Genomic DNA, 17,918 nt, shown 5'->3' with positions numbered 1-17,918 from the left:
GTGAGAAATAAGTGAAAGTTCAAAAATGTCACAATAACCTATAACAATAAATGTTGATAGGAAAAGGTGCAAAAGGGCTCCAGAAAGACTGCATTAGTCCAGACAAAAAGGCCAACTGATATAAGTAAGTAGGGGTGGCTCTAGCAATTTCGCCGCCCCAAGCAAGGCGGCACACCGCGGGAGGCGCTCTGGCGGTCCCCGGTCCCGCGGCTCCGGTGGACCTCCTGCAGACGTGTCCGCGGAGGGTCCGCTGGTCCCGCGGCTCCGGTGGAGCATCCGCAGGCACCCCTGTGGGAGGTCCACCCGAGCTGCGGGACCAGCGGACCCTCTGCAGGCGTGCCTGCGGGAGGTCCACCGCAGCCGCCTGCCGCCTTCTCGGCGGCATGCCGCCCCAAGCGCCCGCTTGGCGCGCTGGGGTCTAGAGCCGGCCCTGTAAGTAAGGGACTGTTTTAAGATCATGAATGGTAAACAAAAAAGAGTGGCACCAAGAGTAGGCCTGGGACCTAATCACTCCCCCTCTCCCCCCATATTAAACCAGCCTTGGGTGAAATTCAGGGAGTTCACCACTAAAACTGAAAAAAAGAATGCTCTGCTGCTGCTGATAGAGCAGGGGTCAGCAACTTTTCAGAAGTGGTGTACCGAGTCTTCATTTATTTACTCTAATTTAAGGTTTCTCGTGACAGTAATACATTTTAACATTTTTAGAAGGTCTCTTTCTATAAGTCTATAATATATAACTAAACTATTGTTGTATGTAAAGTAAATAAGGTTTTTAAAATGTTTAAGAAGCTTCATCTAAAATTAAATTAAAATGCAGAGCCACCTGGACTGGTGGCCAGGACCTGGGCAGTATGAGTGCCACTGAAAATCAGCTCGTGTGCCGCCTTTGGCATGTGTGCCATAGGTTGCCTACCCCTGTGATAGAACATGCCCACCTCAGGAATGTCCCTAACAAGAGTTATTACCACCAAGCACAGGTTCTGACTTTCAGCTTTCTCCAGGAGTGCTCCACCCCTGCTCTGCCCCCGAGGCCTTGCCCCCACTCTGTGCCTTCCCCCAAGGCCCCACCCTCGCTCCACCTCTTCCTGCCCCTGCTCCGCCCCCTCTCCCGAGGCTCCATCCCCTCCCCGCCTCTTCCTGTCCCTGCTCCTCTCTTTCCCAGTGCCTCTCGCATGCTGCCAAACAGCTGATTGGTGGCGGCGGGAGGCCCTGGGGAGGGGCTGATCGGCAGGTGGCTGATGGGTGCTGAGCAGCACTGTTGTTGTTATAAAGAATTGTAAAGTAAAGACACGCAGGTGCTGGGAAATTTTAGGGAGGATACAGAGACACTCAACAAATGGTAAGATAGGCTCTGACCATCAGCACAAACACAGAAGGTCACAAATAAGTGACAATTGGACATGAAAGATAAATTGTAAAAAGCTTGGGCAGGAAGGAGGACACATAGGTGCCAATGTGATTGGTTACATTTTTTTTTCCTTAGGGGTGTGGGATAATGTGATAGGTTTAGTAAATTTGAAGGAGGTAATTAGTTTTACCTATTTAATGTAAATGAAAAATAATGCTCTTTGGGAATCAGCTCCGGACTGCAGTACAACAACAAGCAACAAGACATCATACCCTACACGACCATGACGTGTAAGAGCACCGGGAACCCCCAGACAAGTGAATCCTGACTGGCCATCAGATGTATATTGGGAGTGGTGAGCATAAGAGATTTGCTTGGCATGTGTATTCTGTATGTCTTGCTAATAAATAGATGTTTAGAGCACAGCAGTGTAAGGCTCTTTCATTGGGAAAAGGTCTCGCAGGCGCCTAGATCCCTGAGCCCTGGGGGTAATGGTGGGTACTTAAATTGACCAGGTTGCTTCCTGAGCCTGGGAGTAAGGGTAGGTGCCTTATGCCCTGAGCCCTTGGAAGGGAAAGGGTGGTGGTGGGGTGTCTAAATTGACTGGGTCACGCCTAAAGCCATTGGTAGGGAATAGGTAGGGTGTGGGTAACACCAGAAATCAAAGGACCAAAATCAGTATGACAGAAATTAGACTTAATTGGTGGAGAAAAGAATGTTGGGATGAGCTATTCCACCCATCACTCCCTTTGGTGGTCCTTAAAAGAAAGATTTTGGGAGGAAAAGGAAGCTGTCTGACAACTGCTGGCTGGGAGATGGGTGGACCAAAAGAACATAAGAACGGTCAGACTGTTTTCCACCTATGTATTGGTCAGAGTTCGGTTGAGGCTAGGGGTTGTTTGGCATGAGCTGGCACCTGGTCTGCTAGCATCACACAAATATACTCCATTTTGAACACATCGTGTCTATGTATCACTTTACTTGCTGCAGAGAATGGGATATCTTAGGTCTATGAATAGTTTAAATGACCATTCAGTCCAGCCACTATATTCTGGAGGTGCCCTAGCTAAAAGCAAATTATGGAGCAGGGTGGGAAGAAGAAATCAGACCATGTGGCTAGGGATAAGGAACAGATGAAAAGGGTAATAGACCAGAGGTCATAAACAAGGCTATTCAAACATTCCAAAGTACTTGGAAGATGTGTAATTATTTATTAATATTTATTGGGCATCTATCAGCATGGGTGGCCCTGCCTAAGCATAGAGGAAGGCATGGTCCCTTAGTTAAGGATCTTCTAATCTTGGAAATTAGTTCTACTCTCATGAATTCTTCGACAAATATTTGTGCCAATAAATTCGTCAGAGCTAGAGGCACAAATTTCTAGTTTAGAGGCAAACTGCGAAACCTAGTAGAGCCAAGAAAGATACAGCAAGAATGTATAGAATAAATAATAATGAATATTTGACTAAAAAAACCAACAGGTTGATATTTACATTGTTGTAATCCTTCCTGAAGGAGGCAGCATGGTCTGGAGGACAGAGCATGTAACTGCATCAAACTGCCTTAGTTCTAATCATATCTATGACACTGAATCATTGTTGGCCCATGGCAACTCACAAATTCTCTGAGTGGATTCTGCTGTGGGGTGGATAGTTCATTATCTCAGCCATTTACACATGTGCAAAGGGGATGTAAAAACTACCAAATTAGAACAGTACCATTTTATAACTACTATGACTACATGTGACGAAAGACTGGCGAGAATGAGGCTCTCTGTTTCCAGTGAATAAAATGGGGTAATACTATTTCCCTTATTATAAGCATTAATGAATAATGCTTTGAAGATGTAAACTATGTATTGGTGTAAATAATAAAGTATTAAGAAACACTGGAAGAAAATTATATCAACCCCTGGGCCTCGCAACACACAAAGTTAACTTTTCTTTCTGTTCTAAATACATAAATAACATGTTATAAAATACTAAATGCAGGTGTGATTTTCTCCAAGGGTAAGACAACTGAGGGTCATATTATAAAATAAAGAAAAAAGTTTATGGAATTCTTCAGAAAAATCTGTGCTATTTATGTTAGTGAGACACAGTCTGCCTAAAGAACATGTTTAGAATCATAGAATCATAGAATCTCAGGGTTGGAAGGGACCTCAGGAGGTCATCTAGTCCAACCCCCTGCTCAAAGCAGGACCAAACCCAACTAAATCATCCCAGCCAGGGCTTTGTCAAGCCTGACCTTAAAAACCTCTAAGGAAGGAGATTCCACCACCTCCCTAGGTAACCCATTCCATTTCTTCACCACCCTACTAGTGAAAAAGTTTTTCCTAATGTCCAACCTAAACCTCCCCCTCTGCAACTTGAGACCATTACTCCTTGTTCTGTCATCTTCTACCACTGAGAACAGTCTAGATCCATCCTCTTTGGAACCCCCTTTCAGGTAGTTGAAAGCAGCTATCAAATCCCCCCTCATTCTTCTCTTCTGCAGGCTAAACAATCCCAGTTCCCTCAGCCTCTCCTCATAAGTCATGTGCTCCAGCCCCCTAATCATTTTTGTTGCCCTCCGCTGGACTCTCTCCAATTTATCCACATCCTTCTTGTAGTGTGGGGCCCAAAACTGGACACAGTACTCCAGATGAGGCCTCACCAGTGCTGAATAGAGGGGAATGATCACGTCCCTCGATCTGCTGGAAATGCCCCTACTTATACAACCCAAAATACCATTAGCTTTCTTGGCAACAAGGGCACACTGTTGACTCATATTCAGCTTTTCGTCCACCATAACCCCTAGGTCCTTTTCTGCAGAACTGCCGCCCAGCCATTCGGTCCCTAGTCTATAGCAGTGCATGGGATTCTTCCGTCCTAAGTGCAGGACTCTGTACTTGTCCTTGTTGAACCTCATCATATTTCTTTTGGCCCAATCCTCTAATTTGTCTAGGTCCCTCTGTATCCTATCCCTACCCTCCAGCGTATCAACCACTCCTCCCAGTTTAGTTTAATCACTTAGAGTTGGAAAAATAATACTTTTTATGACTTCCAGAGTGAGGTTCAAAACTACTAGTTTAGTACTGCAGAATCTTTAGAAAATGATTGCAGAATTCTGACTTAAACCACTGCAGAATTCTGGCCCCCGATTCAGGAAGGCCTCTCCGCTCAGAAAAACACATGCATTTGTGTTTAAGGCTGATTGAAGTCAATAGGATTTAAGTATATACTTAAGTGCTTTCCTGAATTGGAACTTTGAATTCCTGAACTTTTAAGTTCTTAAAGTGAAACAAAAAGCAAACACGTTCTTGGACTATACATGGACTTGTATTTTCCCTGTGAGGTAGACAGAGAAGGTAACATTTTAGAAATTTGAAGACCCACTAACATGCAATTAAATTGTTTTTGAGTAGTGGCAAAATTATAATTACCTCATCTGGAGCAGTATCAAGTCCCCTTTTTCTGCAAGACTATTTATCTGGTATACCCAGGTGTGCAATATGGCCTTGATTCTGCAAACATGCATATGCTTACAGTCAATCACGTGTGTTTACAGGATTGGAGTCCAAGTTCAGCGCACAAGACATACCTGGTCTGAGCAGAAGCTTGTCCCTTTCTTACATCTGTTATTATGACATCTCCCCATCACTAACTATATGGATTGCCATTTAGGATGCTTAGTGACACCCGCCAATTTTCCTTGCCTTTTTGTTCTCCTGTTAGTCCCACAGTCTAAGTCTCTCTCAATATTGCTCTCAGACACGAAAATTCAAATACCTCCAAGAAAAGAGACATAAATATCTTTCTTGGAATTAAAATGGTTTCATTATTTTATTATAGTATATTAAGGAAATAACCAACCACTGGCAAAGGCTAGAAAAAGAATGAGCAATTCTGAAGTCTAGGCAGAAATAACACAAAATGCAAAGTAGTGAAATGGTTAAAGAAGAAAATTACCTTTGAAACAAACATTTCTTAGGGTATGTCTACACTACAAGACTATTTCGAATCAATTTAATTTGAATTTGTGGAATCGACCGTATGAAGTCGAAGTTGTGTATCCACACTAAATACACTAGTTCGACTGTGTGAGTCCACAGTAACGGGGCCAGTGTCGACTTTGGAAGCGGTGCACTGTGGGAAGCTATCCCACAGTTCCCGCACTCCCCGCTGCCCATTGGAATCCTGGGATTTCCCCCCCAATGCATGCTGGGGGGAAAAATGTGTCGAGGGTGGTTTTGGGTAACTGTCATCATTGAACCGTCAATCACGCCCTCCCTCCCTCCCTCCCTCCCTGAAAGCGCCTGCGGGCAATCTGTTCGTGCACTTTTCTGCTCAGTGACAGCGTGGGCGCCACAGCACTTTGAGCACGGATCCCGCTGCAGTTATGGCCGTTGCCAACTCCTCGCACCTTATCGTCCACCTCTTCCACAGTCAGCTGCTGAGAAATAGGGCTACTTTTCAATGGTGCTGCGAGCACTGGTGGACCATGGGGGACGTTTTACCAACATCAACGTCGGGTGGCCAGGCAAAGTTCATGACGTGCGTGTTTTCAGGAACTCTGGTCTGTTTAGACGCCTGCAGGAAGGTAGTTTCTTCCCGGACCACAAAATAAGTCTTGGGGATGTGCAGATGCCTATAGTGATCGTCGGGGATCCAGCCTACCCGCTAATGCCCTGGCTCGTGAAGCTCTGTGCAGGCGCCTTTCACAGCGACAAGGAACTCTTCAAGTATCAGCGAGCAGCGAGCAGCGTGACCTGTGACTGTTCAGTTTCTTTACAGAGAAGCTGAAGCTGCCCCTGTTTCTTTACCAAGTGACTGTTGACTAGCATCTGCAGTTACATACCCCGCCCACCCCGCTTCCCCAACTTCCAACACACGTTTAAAAATAAAATACATGTTCCACTGTAACTTTACAAAGGTTTCTTTATTGATGACTTTGCGTTACAGGGTTGAAACTGGGACACGGACTGTGCTGGGTAGGGTGTGCAGTGATGTAAAGACCGCCTGTAAACTCGAGGAATGACAGGCTCCTGCTCCCAGAGCGGTCTGCAGTGCCAGACTGGATGTTTCAACGGAGCCTGCCATCCCTCCTTTTTGGGACTCTGTGTGCGGGGGCTATGTGGCCTTTTGGCGGGGGAGGACGGATACAGATTCCTCTGCTGCGTGGCTCTGTGGTCCAGGACAGGGACCGTTGCATGAGATCTGTAACCCCCCTCCCCCGCTACAAAGTCACGTACCCCCCCCCCCACACAGAACCTGCAAACCACCTCCCATACCGACCAGGGTGCGTACTGACTGCAGTGTGTGTGTGACCTGCTGCTGATCCTGCCCCCATGTCTGTACCCTGGTAAAGGTGATTGTCCTGTCAAATTACCAACCCCCTTCCCCCCCTTCAAACATAGTCTCCTCTAAAAGAACATGACGGAAACAGTAATTAACAGAAAAGTATTTTTTATTATCAACTAGACAGTTAGGGGATGAAACTGGGATGGGGGCTTGGGTGAGGCGGGAAGAAAAGGACTTTTCAAAATGTAGGGTATGAGAGCTTTTGGGTACTTGAGCACTCTGCTGGGGTGCAGTGACAGTTTACACGGCCTCTGGCGCCCCTCCTTCTGGTTATTTTGGGTGAGGGGGGTATGGGACTTTGTGGCGGGGGACGGCGGTTGCAGATACACTGCAGGGGGGCTCTGTCCTCCTGCCGGAGGTCCTGCAGAACATGCACAAGGCGCAGAAGCATGTCCATTTGCTCTCTCATTAGTCCAAGCAGCGTTTGAGTCGCCTGCTTGTCTTCCTCACGCCACCTCTCCTCCCGTTCGCTGAGTGAGCGCTGGTACAGAGAGAGGGTCTCCCTCCACTGGCTCTGCTGGTCCGCGTCGTCTCGGGAGCACCCCATAAGTTCAGCGAACATCTCGTCCCGTGTCTTTTTATTTCGCCGCCTAATCTTTGCCAGCCTCTGTGAGGGGGATGCTGTGGCGGGTCTGGAGACAGTCCAAGCTGTGTGATGGGAAAAAGGGAGTGAATTCCTTGCCAAGATAAATTTTTGCGAAGAATGAACACAGTCTAATCTGTCTCTGTGAATTCTGGGTTGAGATCCCAGTGCCTGATGGGGCAAAAACCATTTTCGCGGGTGGTTCTGGGTAAATGTCGTTAGTCATCCCTTCCTCCGGGAAAGCTACAGCAGACAATCATTTCAAGCCCGTTTTCCCTGGATTGCCCTGGCAGACGCCACAGCGTGGAAACCATGGAGCCTGTTTTGCCTTTTGTGCCTGTCACCGTATGCGTACTAGATGCCGCTGACAGAGGCGGTTCAGCAGCGCTACACAGCAGCATGCTTTTGCTTTTGCATGACAGCAGAGATGGTTACCAGCCATATTGTACCATCTACCACACCATAAATTGGTAATAAGATGGGCATGGTTAGCAGTCCTTTTGCACTGCACCATTTGCTGCTGTCATAAGTGCCCCTGGCTGCTCTTAGCCAGGGGCGCAAAAGCCAAAATTGGGAATGACTCCCTGAGTCAATCCCTCCTTTTTGGTATCTAAAAATAGAATCAGTCCTGCCTAGAATATGGGCAAGTGTACTAGAGAACCACTGTATCAGAGAACCAGAGAGCACAGCTGCTCTGTGTCAGATCCTGCATAGATTATGAGCTGTATGCTATTCACAGGGGGTGCTCCTGCAACAACCCCATCTGTTCATTCCATTCTTCCCCAGCCTTCCTGGGCTACCATAGCATTGTCCCCCCACTTGTGTGATGAAGTAAGAAAGAATGCAGGAATAAGACACAGTGACTTGTTAGTGAGAAATGAGTGGAAGGCAGCCTCCAGTTGCTATGATAGTCCAGATAGGACATTAAGGAGTGTGGAGGAGAGGAGCCCAGCATCCTGCTGCTAGTCCAGGGGCAATTGAATCTTTTCTTTACACATGAAGGGTTGGGGGCTGATGAAGCTCAGCCCCCTGTTGCAATGATGACGATGGTTATCAGCCATATTGTACCATCTACCAGGAAAAATTAGGGCCAGGCGCCCTTGATCGACCTAACGGATGGTAGTCTGCATGGTTACTAGTCCTTTTGCACTGCCCCATGTGCCAATAGGCTGATGATGAGGACGGGTACCAATCATTTTGTACCATCAGCCACCCATGGCGGGGGGGGAGCAAGGATGTTGGTGTTCAGTGCTGCACCATCGCGTCTATCTGCAGCATTCAGTAAAGATAGGCTGACATGTAAAAGAGTCAAGAGAGGATTGTTTTCCCTTTCACTTCTGGGGGTGGTTGGGGGGCTGTGTAAATTGCCGAGCTATGCCCTGACCCACCGCGGACACTGTTTTTGACCCGAGAAGCATTTGGAGCTCAGCCAAGAATGCAAATGCTTTTCGGAGACAGCAGGAACTGTGGGATACCTTGCGTCCTCAGTCCCCCCTCGCTCCATGAGCGTCCATTTGATTCTTTGGCTTTCCGTTACGCTCGTCACGCAGCAGCGTGCTGAGTCTCTGCTATGCCGTCTGTCCGGAGATTTTTTAAAAATACTTTGGACCAGGCGTAACATTACAGTAATTCCCCTAATTACATGCAGGAGTCTCCGAGCGAGATCACCCTGAGGACGGTCACTGAAGGAGATAGAGAGCGCATGCTGCGTGAAAGCCAGCACAAACCAGGGCCCTACGCAGCCGTGCTCGGGGAGGCAATGCTCCCTGAGTACCTCATGAAAGCCTGGCGCGGAAAAGTGTGCTACCACGGAGCACCCAATAAGGCAGCTCTCCCCAGGAACCTCCTGCGGAGGCTTTTCGATTACCTCCAGGAGAGCTTCGTGGAGATCTCCCAGGAGGATTTCTGTTCTATCCCCATATATAGAGAGACCTCCTTTTCACATACTTCAGATTCCTGTTGTATTAAGAATAAAAGTTTACATGGTTAAAGCACTTACCGACTGCTCCTTCCCCTGATTCAGGATCCGGGTTAATGGCCGGGGACGGTTGGTAGGGGATCTCCGTGACGGTAATGAAGAGATCCTGGCTGTCGGGGAAACCAGCGTTGTAAGCGCTGTTGCCTGCCTCGTCCTCCAGAAACTCTTCTTCATCTTCCCTGTCCGCGAACATCGCCGAGGAACTGGCCGTCGACACTGTCCCATCGTCAGAGTCCATGGTCACTGGTGGGGCAGTGGTGGCAGGCTCCGTAGCGTCCGTTTGCCGCTTTGTTTTTTTGGTAGCCTTGTCTGGGGTCCTTGATTTTCACGCGGCGCTGCGTTGCATCCCGGCTGTATCCTCTGTCTCTCATGGCTTTGGAGACCTTCTCGTAGGTCTTTGCATTCCGTTATTTGGAGCGCAGCTCCGAAAGCAGAGACTCCTCGCCCCTCACTCCGATCAGATCCAAGAGTTCCCGGTCAGTCTATGCTGGGTCCCTCTTTCTATTCAGAGATTACATGAACTCCTCTGCTGGAGAGCTCTGCATCGCTGCCGGTGCTGCTGAGCTCGCCCCGATGTCCAACCACAAAATGAGATTCTAACTGTCCAGACAGGAAAAGGAATTCAAATTTTCCCGGGACTTTTCCTGTGTGGCTGGTCAGAGCATCCGAGCTCGGACTGCTGTCCAGAGCGTCAACAGAGTGGTGCAGTGTGGGATAGCTCCCGGAGCTAGTAAGTTCGATTTGCATCCACACCTAGCCTAATTCGACATAGCCATGTCGAATTTAGCGCTACTCCCCTCGTCGGGGTGGAGTACCGAATTCGAACTAAAGAGCCCTCTAGGTCGAACTAAATGGCTTCCTGGTGTGGACGGGTGCACGGTTAATTCGAATTAATGCTGCTAAATTCGAATTAAAGTCCTAGTGTAGACCAGGCCTTAGAAAATTATTGTAGGCACAGTAGGGGGTAAATTTTGAATCTGTTGAAGTCAATCAAAGCTTTGGGATTTGGCTTCTCAAAAAGAAAAAGAAAAAAATACAAAAACTTTAAAAAATATTTGGATGGCCTCAGGCATTACTACACAGGCAACTTAGTTCAGTGGATGTTACACTACCCAGGACACCTGGGTTCTATCTCAGCTCTGCCATTGATGTGCTTTGTGACCATGGACAAATCATTTTGCCTTTCTTTCCCTTCCCATCCTCTGCCTGTCTTACCTATTTAGATGGAGGGTTTTTGCAGCTGGAATTTTCTCTTACGATGTGTTTGTACAGTGCCTAGCATGATGGGACCCTGGTCACCGGTGAAGCATCCAAGTGCTACTGTGACATAATGACATAGATACAGGCAAGTCTTATCTTACGCGGGGGTTCCATTCCGTGGTTAGCGCGTAAAGCGAAAACCGCGTATACTCAAAATTACATCCCCAAGCCTTTTAAATGCCGCCCCGGCCCAGCCGCCGGAGCTGTGGGCAGGATTTAAAGGGCTCCACCGCAATTTAAAGTTCCGACAGACCTGTAATGCTTCATTTGTGTTAGCATACACTGACAATAGTCTACATATGAGGGCTCTAAAGAGTGTAAAGATTACATCTGATACACTAGCTATGGAGCAGCCCTCTCCCTGCATATCAATAAATTATGCTTTATTGTGAAGGACCAGATTGCACCATAAATTCCAGGTACGGGTTCCAACATTTCATTTAATAAATGAGTACTGTATGCTGGTGTGTTCAACTTCCTCTCTGTATAGCATCAGCTGGCCCAAATCCTTTCTTTCTCTCTCACTCTCTTTTGCACTACATCTGGCTGTTCCCTTTCCTCCCCATAACATTGCCTCAAACTTTTTGCTCCCTCACTTCCCGCCCTGAAGTTAATGCTTACTTTGATACTAAATTTAGCCCCTAATTGCTCTGTCCAGACTAATATACCCACCTACATTAATAATTTCCCACCCCTACAAAAGAGCAGTGCTCCTTCCTGCCCAACTCATTGCCCAACTACCCACTGAGATAAAATGACCCCCAACTATCTAACACCTAATTCATCATCTCCCACTCTTACCTATGCAGTTGCTATTAATAGTGTCACTCTAGGCTAGGTCACCTGTCAGTACTCAGAAGTCTTTTTGCTATGTATGGCTAATAAAGACAGTAACATTTGTCACCTTTCTACACTTGATAATCCTAACCTTTTATGCATGTGGAGAGATTGCTTTACCATGGACAAATGTGAGAGCTGCATGTGTGCTCCTCACTTTGTCCCTCAGATTAGAAGATTTTGCTGTATTATATTCTCTCAGGTGGATATTGTAGTAAGAGGAGGCCCTAAGATATAAACCTTGGTATCAGAGGCCCAGTATGAGGCCTGAGGCCTGAACTAAAGTAATGGTCAAGACTGTGCTAACATAAAGCAAAGTTAAGCTGTGAGCCAGAGGCAGGCCCTGCTCACAGAAGCTGGCAAGGAAAGGGCTGCTGCTGCAAGAAGATACGTACCTAAAAGGTACTGAACACCAGATATCAGAACATTCACATACTTGCACATTCCACACAGATAATAAAGAACAGGCTGGCCTATCTCAATGACAGAGGCAAAAGTGTAATATGATGGATAGAGTTGTTTTGTTCAAACCAACATGTACAAGCGGAGAGGTGGCACCTTACTACGTAGAGGGGTTGTACCTTGCTATGTAGAGGGGTTGCACCTCATACATCAGGAGTGATGTGTAACTTGTTTGTACCTGTGTATAAGAATGGGGGGAGGGATAGCTTAGTGGTTTGAGTATTAGCCTGCTAAACCCAGGGTTGTGAGTTCAATCCTTGAGGGGGCCACTTAGGGATCTGGGGCAAAAATTGGTCTTGCTAGTGAAGGCAGGGGGTTGGACTTGATGACCTTTCAAGGTCCCTTCCAGTTCTAGGAGATTGGTATATCTCCAATTATTACCTTTTATTCCAGCCAAGGGGGCAGTGGAAAGTCCCGCCACTGACTGAGCTGAGTCCATTGCCAAGAGGCACGTTCTCGTAGTATGTCCTAAATTAGGCTAAGAAACCTACAGGGAACTGCAATTGTCGCAATAAACCTAGTCGATATGACTTTGCATCTTACTAGACTCTGTGGTTATTGGGGGTTCTCGTCAGGTCTGCTGTGTCAGCTATCTTCGAAGAGCTGGGACAGCACACAGAGGGAACACACGCACGCAGCTGAGTGATATCAACATTGGAGAAAGCAGAGCACCACATTGGTAGCACTCTGACAACACTTCTGACAACAGATATTACTGTATGTGTTAGTGTCCCCACCTATGTGAAGATGGGCAATATTACTGGGTGAGTTAGGCTGTCACTTCACTAGGAAAAAAGGTATTTAAGCCATGTTAAAATCCTAATGAAGCAGTTATAGTTTTAACCTATCTACGCTGGTCCAGGGGGGCATGCCTATTGGGAGGATGTGAAGGTTTTCTTTGACCAGGTAATATGGGTTGAAACTACAACTTGCCTTATCTATATTAGAATTCTAACAGGAGTTACCTTAACATGGGTTAAAAATACACCATTACTCCGAGCTCACAAGATCTTACAGTCTCTGGCTTTTTCACTGCAAAAGAGGTTCATTTTACATTGAGATACCTAACTCTAGAAACAAGATCAATGGAGATAAATCATAAGTAGTTTTTAACCTAGATGTAGCTAGTTGAGGTCAACCTACACTGACACCAGGTTACATTAGGTGAAACTATCAATGCTTTGTCTCCACTGGGATTTTACACCATTAAACATCTTTATGTAAAAACACACTTTTTTTTTTGGCAGTGAACATGGTTGCTTAGTTCCTTGTGTGGAGGTGAAGGGTGTGCTACAGGCTGTTCTCCTGTGTGGTGGAGAGAGGGAGAGAAGAGAGTTTTGCTGGGTGTATTTTCATTCAGTGGTTCCCCTGCTGTGGATGTGAGAGTGGTTTTTTTTTTTGTGTGTGAATGCAACAGCTTTATTGGAACAAGGTGCAGTGAAATTTTTATTCAGATGCTAGTAGGAGCAAGTTCAGTTACCGCCCCTTAAACGCAGGACCAAGTGCAGGGTGGATTCTTTCTGAATGTTGTAGTCAGACAGGGTGCGCCCATCTTCCAGCTGCTTTCCAGCAAAGATCAGCCTCTGCTGATCTGGAGGAATGCCTTCTTTGTCTTGGATTTTGGCCTTGACATTCTCAATGGTGTCACTGGGCTCTACTTCTAGGGTAATGGTTTTGCCCGTCAAGGTTTTCACAAAGATCTGCATACCACCTCTGAGGCGCAGGACCAAGTGCAGGGTGGATTCTTTCTGGTGCTGGGCCTGTAACAGTGTTTTCTCTTCTGTGAGGGAGGCAAGGAAGGGGGAGTCTGACAGTCTCTCCGCCTGTGAAACTCGAGGAGAGATAGGCAGGGTGTTGCTGTGTGTGTGTGACAGTCCCGCCCGCTGTCTGAGGCCGGCGGTCCCGCTTACACCGCTCTCCTCTCAACCCCCGATTCCCCGCCAGCCCGGGCCCGCTGCCGGCCAGTTGGCGCACGCGCCCGGGTGATGGAGGGGGGGGCAGGGCCCGGCGGTTGCCGGCTGCGCAGTGCCCAGGCCGCGGGCGGGGGGTGCGCGTGCGCGCCAGGTGCTGTCGCCGGGCTCCGTCCCAGCAGTCGGCCCCGTTGGCTGCCGGTGACAGGCGGAGCCGGCCCCGCTGCTGCTGCTGCCCGGCATGAGGGGGGGCGGCTGCGCCGCGGCCCCCGCTCACTAGCCCGGCCGCGCCGCACCATGCGGCTGTGCGGGGCGCTGCTGAAGAGCCCCATCCCCAAGCAGCTCGAGCACTACTCGCGCTTCTCCCCCTCGCCGCTCTCCATCAAGCAGTTCCTGGACTTCGGTGAGTGGCGCCGCCCCCCGGCGGGGGTGTCGGCCCCGGCTGCCCTCGCAGCAGCCTCCCCCCCCCCGCCCCCCTCGGCTGCTGTCTCTGGTGGGGAGGGGAAACGCGCAGTTGGGGGAGGGGTGGCCCCTGGCGTGGGTGGGTGGGTGGGTGCGGGGATACTCGTCAGGCACATGCCGCACCACGGGGCGGTGGTGCGCCCGGCCCCGCTGCCGCTCAGGAGGCCGCTCCGCCTCTCCCCTTCGCTGGGCCGGGGGCTCAGCCCGCCCAGGTTGGAGGGGCCGCCGCCGCCGTGGGAGGCCGAGCAGGCTCCTGCGGCTACGGCAGCGTTCATGTTTCTCCTCCCACTGGAAAACTTCTGCTCCCGGGAAGCTGCCCAGAGAGCTGCAGGCCCTGGCTTGCCCTCTGCGCGGCGCCTCTCGGGGTAACCCTGCTGGCGGGGAACAGGCTGGAGCTAGGAGTAGCCGAAGGACTCAGTGAAGGGTTGCAGAGGCCTGGCTCAGGATTATTGTGTTGTTACTACAACTGAGGATCCTTGGGAGCTGGAGGGGGCCAGGCTGAGACACCGGCTGTGAGGAGATGGCATACATGAGACAGGGAAGAGAGGGAGGCTACTTTTTCTGTGACTGTATATGGGCTGTCCTCACTGCAGTGCTCTCTGGAGTTAGCTACGCTCCAGTTCACTCCTGTAGAGTTAGCCTCGTTCAAGTGAGAGCAATCACGCTGCAAGCTGTACAGCGTGACTGTATTATCTGCACAGAGTGCTGCATCCTCATTGCATTACTAACTCAAGCATCAGCAGCACTCCCTGGGTGGCCAGCTAGCTTGGATTTAAAGCAACACTTAATTTGAGCTAGAGATTTTTGTGTGTGAGGCCTTATGTCAATGCAGGTGGTTGGTAGCAAATACCCTCTTCTCTTCAATCCCTTGAGACCTGTGAGTGGAGTTGTGCTTTTGACTCCTCTAACTCAGGGTGTAGGGTAACGGGATTTCATTCCTCTTGGTACTCTTTAAAAAGATATGTGTGTATGATTAATTTAAAAATAATCTGCAAAGAATTTTTTAAAATTGGGCTTGTGCTTTCAAACTTCTTCATTTTGTACAATAAAGGTCATTTGAAAGGATTTTTTTCTCTTTGGTTTTTGTATTAGAAGTATGAGGAATGTTGAGTTTGGTCTTCCTTGCTTTTGGTGGTGGACTTCTAGGGCCTTCAGTATGTTGGTTGAAGGTATTTGAATCCTTAGCAAAGCCTTCCTTTTTCCAAAATATTTATTCATGATTGAAATTACATACAAAAAGACAGTTTTAAATAGTCTAATTTAAAATTCCTTCCCCTCTTAGACAACTTCCACTCCCTTGGCTCTTCTGATGTTCTCCAGGTAATTAGTCTTTCAGATATTTTATAGGCTTGATTTCCAATATTAAAAAATAAGGGGAGGATGAGGAAAAACGTTTTAGTCCTTCTTTATACACAATAAAGAAATAAAATAAATCACACAATTTTTCTTTTGCTAATTATCTTTAAAATAGCCCTTCTTGTATCTCTATTAGCAGTTGAAATTTCCTGTGACAGAAATATTAATTATTTGAAGGGAAACTGTCAGGTATCCATAATGGGGTTTGTTTCATTCTGTTCCCATCTAAAATCAATAATGTTTTGTTGGGACTTAAATATTTCTATGTTGTGTGTTTGCAACCCAAACAATCAGTTATTGTTCTAATACAATGGTTCTTTAGCTACTGCTTTTAGACCTTTCTCTGATTCCCCTCTGCAAACAACCCAGAAAGTCAAACTGACCAGTCAGTTTTCATTGTTAGCATGTGTGAGTGAAAAAATAATGAAAGAAGGTGGGTGAGATAATATCTTTTATTGGACCAGCTTCTGTTTGGTGAGAGAAAAAAGCTTTCCAGCTTACACAGAGCTCTTCTTCAGGTCTGGGAAACTAACTCAGGCTATGTCTACACTACAAATTACTTTGGTATAACATGTGTTGCTCAGGGTGGGTTTTGAATAATCCACACCCCTGATTGACGTAAGTTATATTGACCTAAGCGCCAGTGTGGACAGCACTATGTCGGTGGGAGAACTTCTCCCGCCAACATAACTCCTACCTCCACAAGAGGCACCAGCTATTAAGCCGAAGGGAGAACTCTTTCCCATCAGTTTTGGCCATGTCTACACTAGTGATCTTACAGCAACACAGCTGTACCGATGCAGCTGTGCTGCTGTAAGATCGCTTGTGTAGCTGCTCTATGCCAGTGGGAGAGTCCTTCTGTTGAGCGGTGGTAGCTATATAGGCAGGAGAGCATCTCCTGTCAACATAGTGCTGTCCACACCAGCGCTTCTGTGGGTGTAACTTATGTCGCTCAGAGGGGTGTTTTTTCACACCCCTGAGTGACATAAGTTATGCTGACAAAAGGGATAATGTAGACATAGCCTTAGGGCGTCTTCACCAGAAGTGCTACAGTGGTGCAGCTGCTGTTGTGTAGACATAGGGTATGGCTACACTTGCAACTTCAAAGCGCTGCCGCGGGAGCGCTCCCGCGGCAGCGCTTTGAAGTGCAAGTGTGGTCGCAGCGCCAGCACTGGGAGAGAGCGCTCCCAGCACTGCACATACTCCACCTCCCCGTGGGGATTAGCTTGCTCCCAGCGCTGGGGCACTGTTTACACTGGCGCTTTACAGAGCTGTAACTTGCTGCGCTCAGGGATGTGTTTTCACACCCCTGAGTGAGAAAGTTGCAGCGCTGTAAAGCACCAGTGTAGCCAAGGCCATAGTCTGAGTGTTGCTGCTAAATAAAAGGTGACCTGAAGAAGAGCTCTGTGTAAGGGCTTGGCTACACTTGCAAGTTAGATCACATTAAAGCAGCCCCGGGTGCACTAACTCCTGATGTGTCCACACTAGCAAGGCACATAGAGTGCCTGGACTCTGCAGCTGGAGTGCTCCTGGTAATCCACCTCCATGAAAAGCATAAAGCTTGCTGTGCCCTGGCTGAAATGCCCGGGCGTCAGTGTGAATGAGCTGTTGCATTACTGCACTGTGATTGGCCTCTGGAAACGTCCCATAAACCTCTGAAGTCAAGTGGCCACTCGTCTCATTGTTTCGAAATCGGCTACAGGAATGTGGATATGCCCTTTTAAAGCTCTGTTTCTGACAGCTGGCATGCTTATCTGCTCCAGGACAAAGCAACCATTACCATGGAATGCTGCTTGCTTGTGTGTGAGAGAGAGGCTGCGGGGAGGGGGGTCTGCAGCTGTCTGAACTTACAAGACAGCATGCTGACACACACTCAGCCCCCCAAAATACCTACACACAACACACTCCCTGTTACACTCTGCCGCCCCCCATTTGAAAAGCACATTGCAGCCACTTGCACACTGGGATAGCTACAACAATGCACTGCTCTTTGTGGCATTGCAAGAGCTGTTAATGTGGCCACGCCAGTGTGATTGCAGCTGACACGGCAGCGTTTTCCCTGCTGTGGTCTCCAAAGGCTGGTTTAACTCACAGCGCTGTACATCTGCAAGTGTAGCCATGCCCTAAGATTGGAAAGCTTGTCTCTCTCACCAACAGTAGTTGGTCCTTGTCATAGGTTTATTCCCCACTTTGAACTTTAGCGTCCACAAGATGGGGACCTGCATGGACTCCTCTAAACTAAAATCCTAGTTTAGATCTGGTACGCTGCCACCAACTAGAAATTCCAGTGTCTAGTACACTACCTGTTCCCCCAAACTTTCCCTGGGGAACACAGATCCCAACTTCCTTGGATCTTAACACAAAGGGGAAATAATCCATT

The 17,918-nt window shown here is 48.1% G+C and overlaps 2 protein-coding genes and 1 long non-coding RNA gene across 3 annotated transcripts in view; 2 read left to right on the top strand and 1 right to left on the bottom strand.

Moving 5' to 3' along the window:
- Window positions 1-44: 44 nt before the first annotated feature.
- On the top strand, window positions 45-10,597 carry LOC123348944. Its single transcript, XR_006573286.1, has 3 exons — window positions 45-124; window positions 1,580-1,703; window positions 10,475-10,597. It is a non-coding gene; the product is annotated as an uncharacterized LOC123348944 (long non-coding RNA).
- Window positions 10,598-13,213: 2,616 nt separating this feature from the next.
- LOC123348936 (ubiquitin) lies at window positions 13,214-13,563 on the bottom strand. Its single transcript, XM_044986645.1, has one exon. It carries the CDS (start codon window positions 13,514-13,516, stop codon window positions 13,283-13,285), a length of 234 nt encoding a protein of 77 aa, XP_044842580.1. The 5' UTR covers window positions 13,517-13,563; the 3' UTR covers window positions 13,214-13,282.
- A 298-nt stretch (window positions 13,564-13,861) lies between these two features.
- PDK3 (pyruvate dehydrogenase kinase 3) overlaps window positions 13,862-17,918 on the top strand; it is a 79,323-nt gene continuing 75,266 nt past the window's right edge. The window contains exon 1 of the mRNA XM_045006724.1: window positions 13,862-14,123. Within this exon, the coding sequence (XP_044862659.1) occupies window positions 14,018-14,123 (106 nt within the window). The 5' untranslated portion in view covers window positions 13,862-14,017. The remainder of the gene's footprint in view (window positions 14,124-17,918) is intronic.

The sequence above is a fragment of the Mauremys mutica genome, chromosome 1 (assembly GCF_020497125.1).
Source record: "Mauremys mutica isolate MM-2020 ecotype Southern chromosome 1, ASM2049712v1, whole genome shotgun sequence".
Taxonomy (NCBI): domain Eukaryota; kingdom Metazoa; phylum Chordata; order Testudines; family Geoemydidae; genus Mauremys; species Mauremys mutica.
This window is presented reverse-complemented; position numbering and strand designations above follow the sequence as displayed.

What these genes read in the sequence shown, in the direction of transcription:
- LOC123348936 (XM_044986645.1), bottom strand. Translation starts at nt 13,516, where the DNA reads ATGCAGATCTTTGTGAAAACCTTGACGGGCAAAACCATTACCCTAGAA.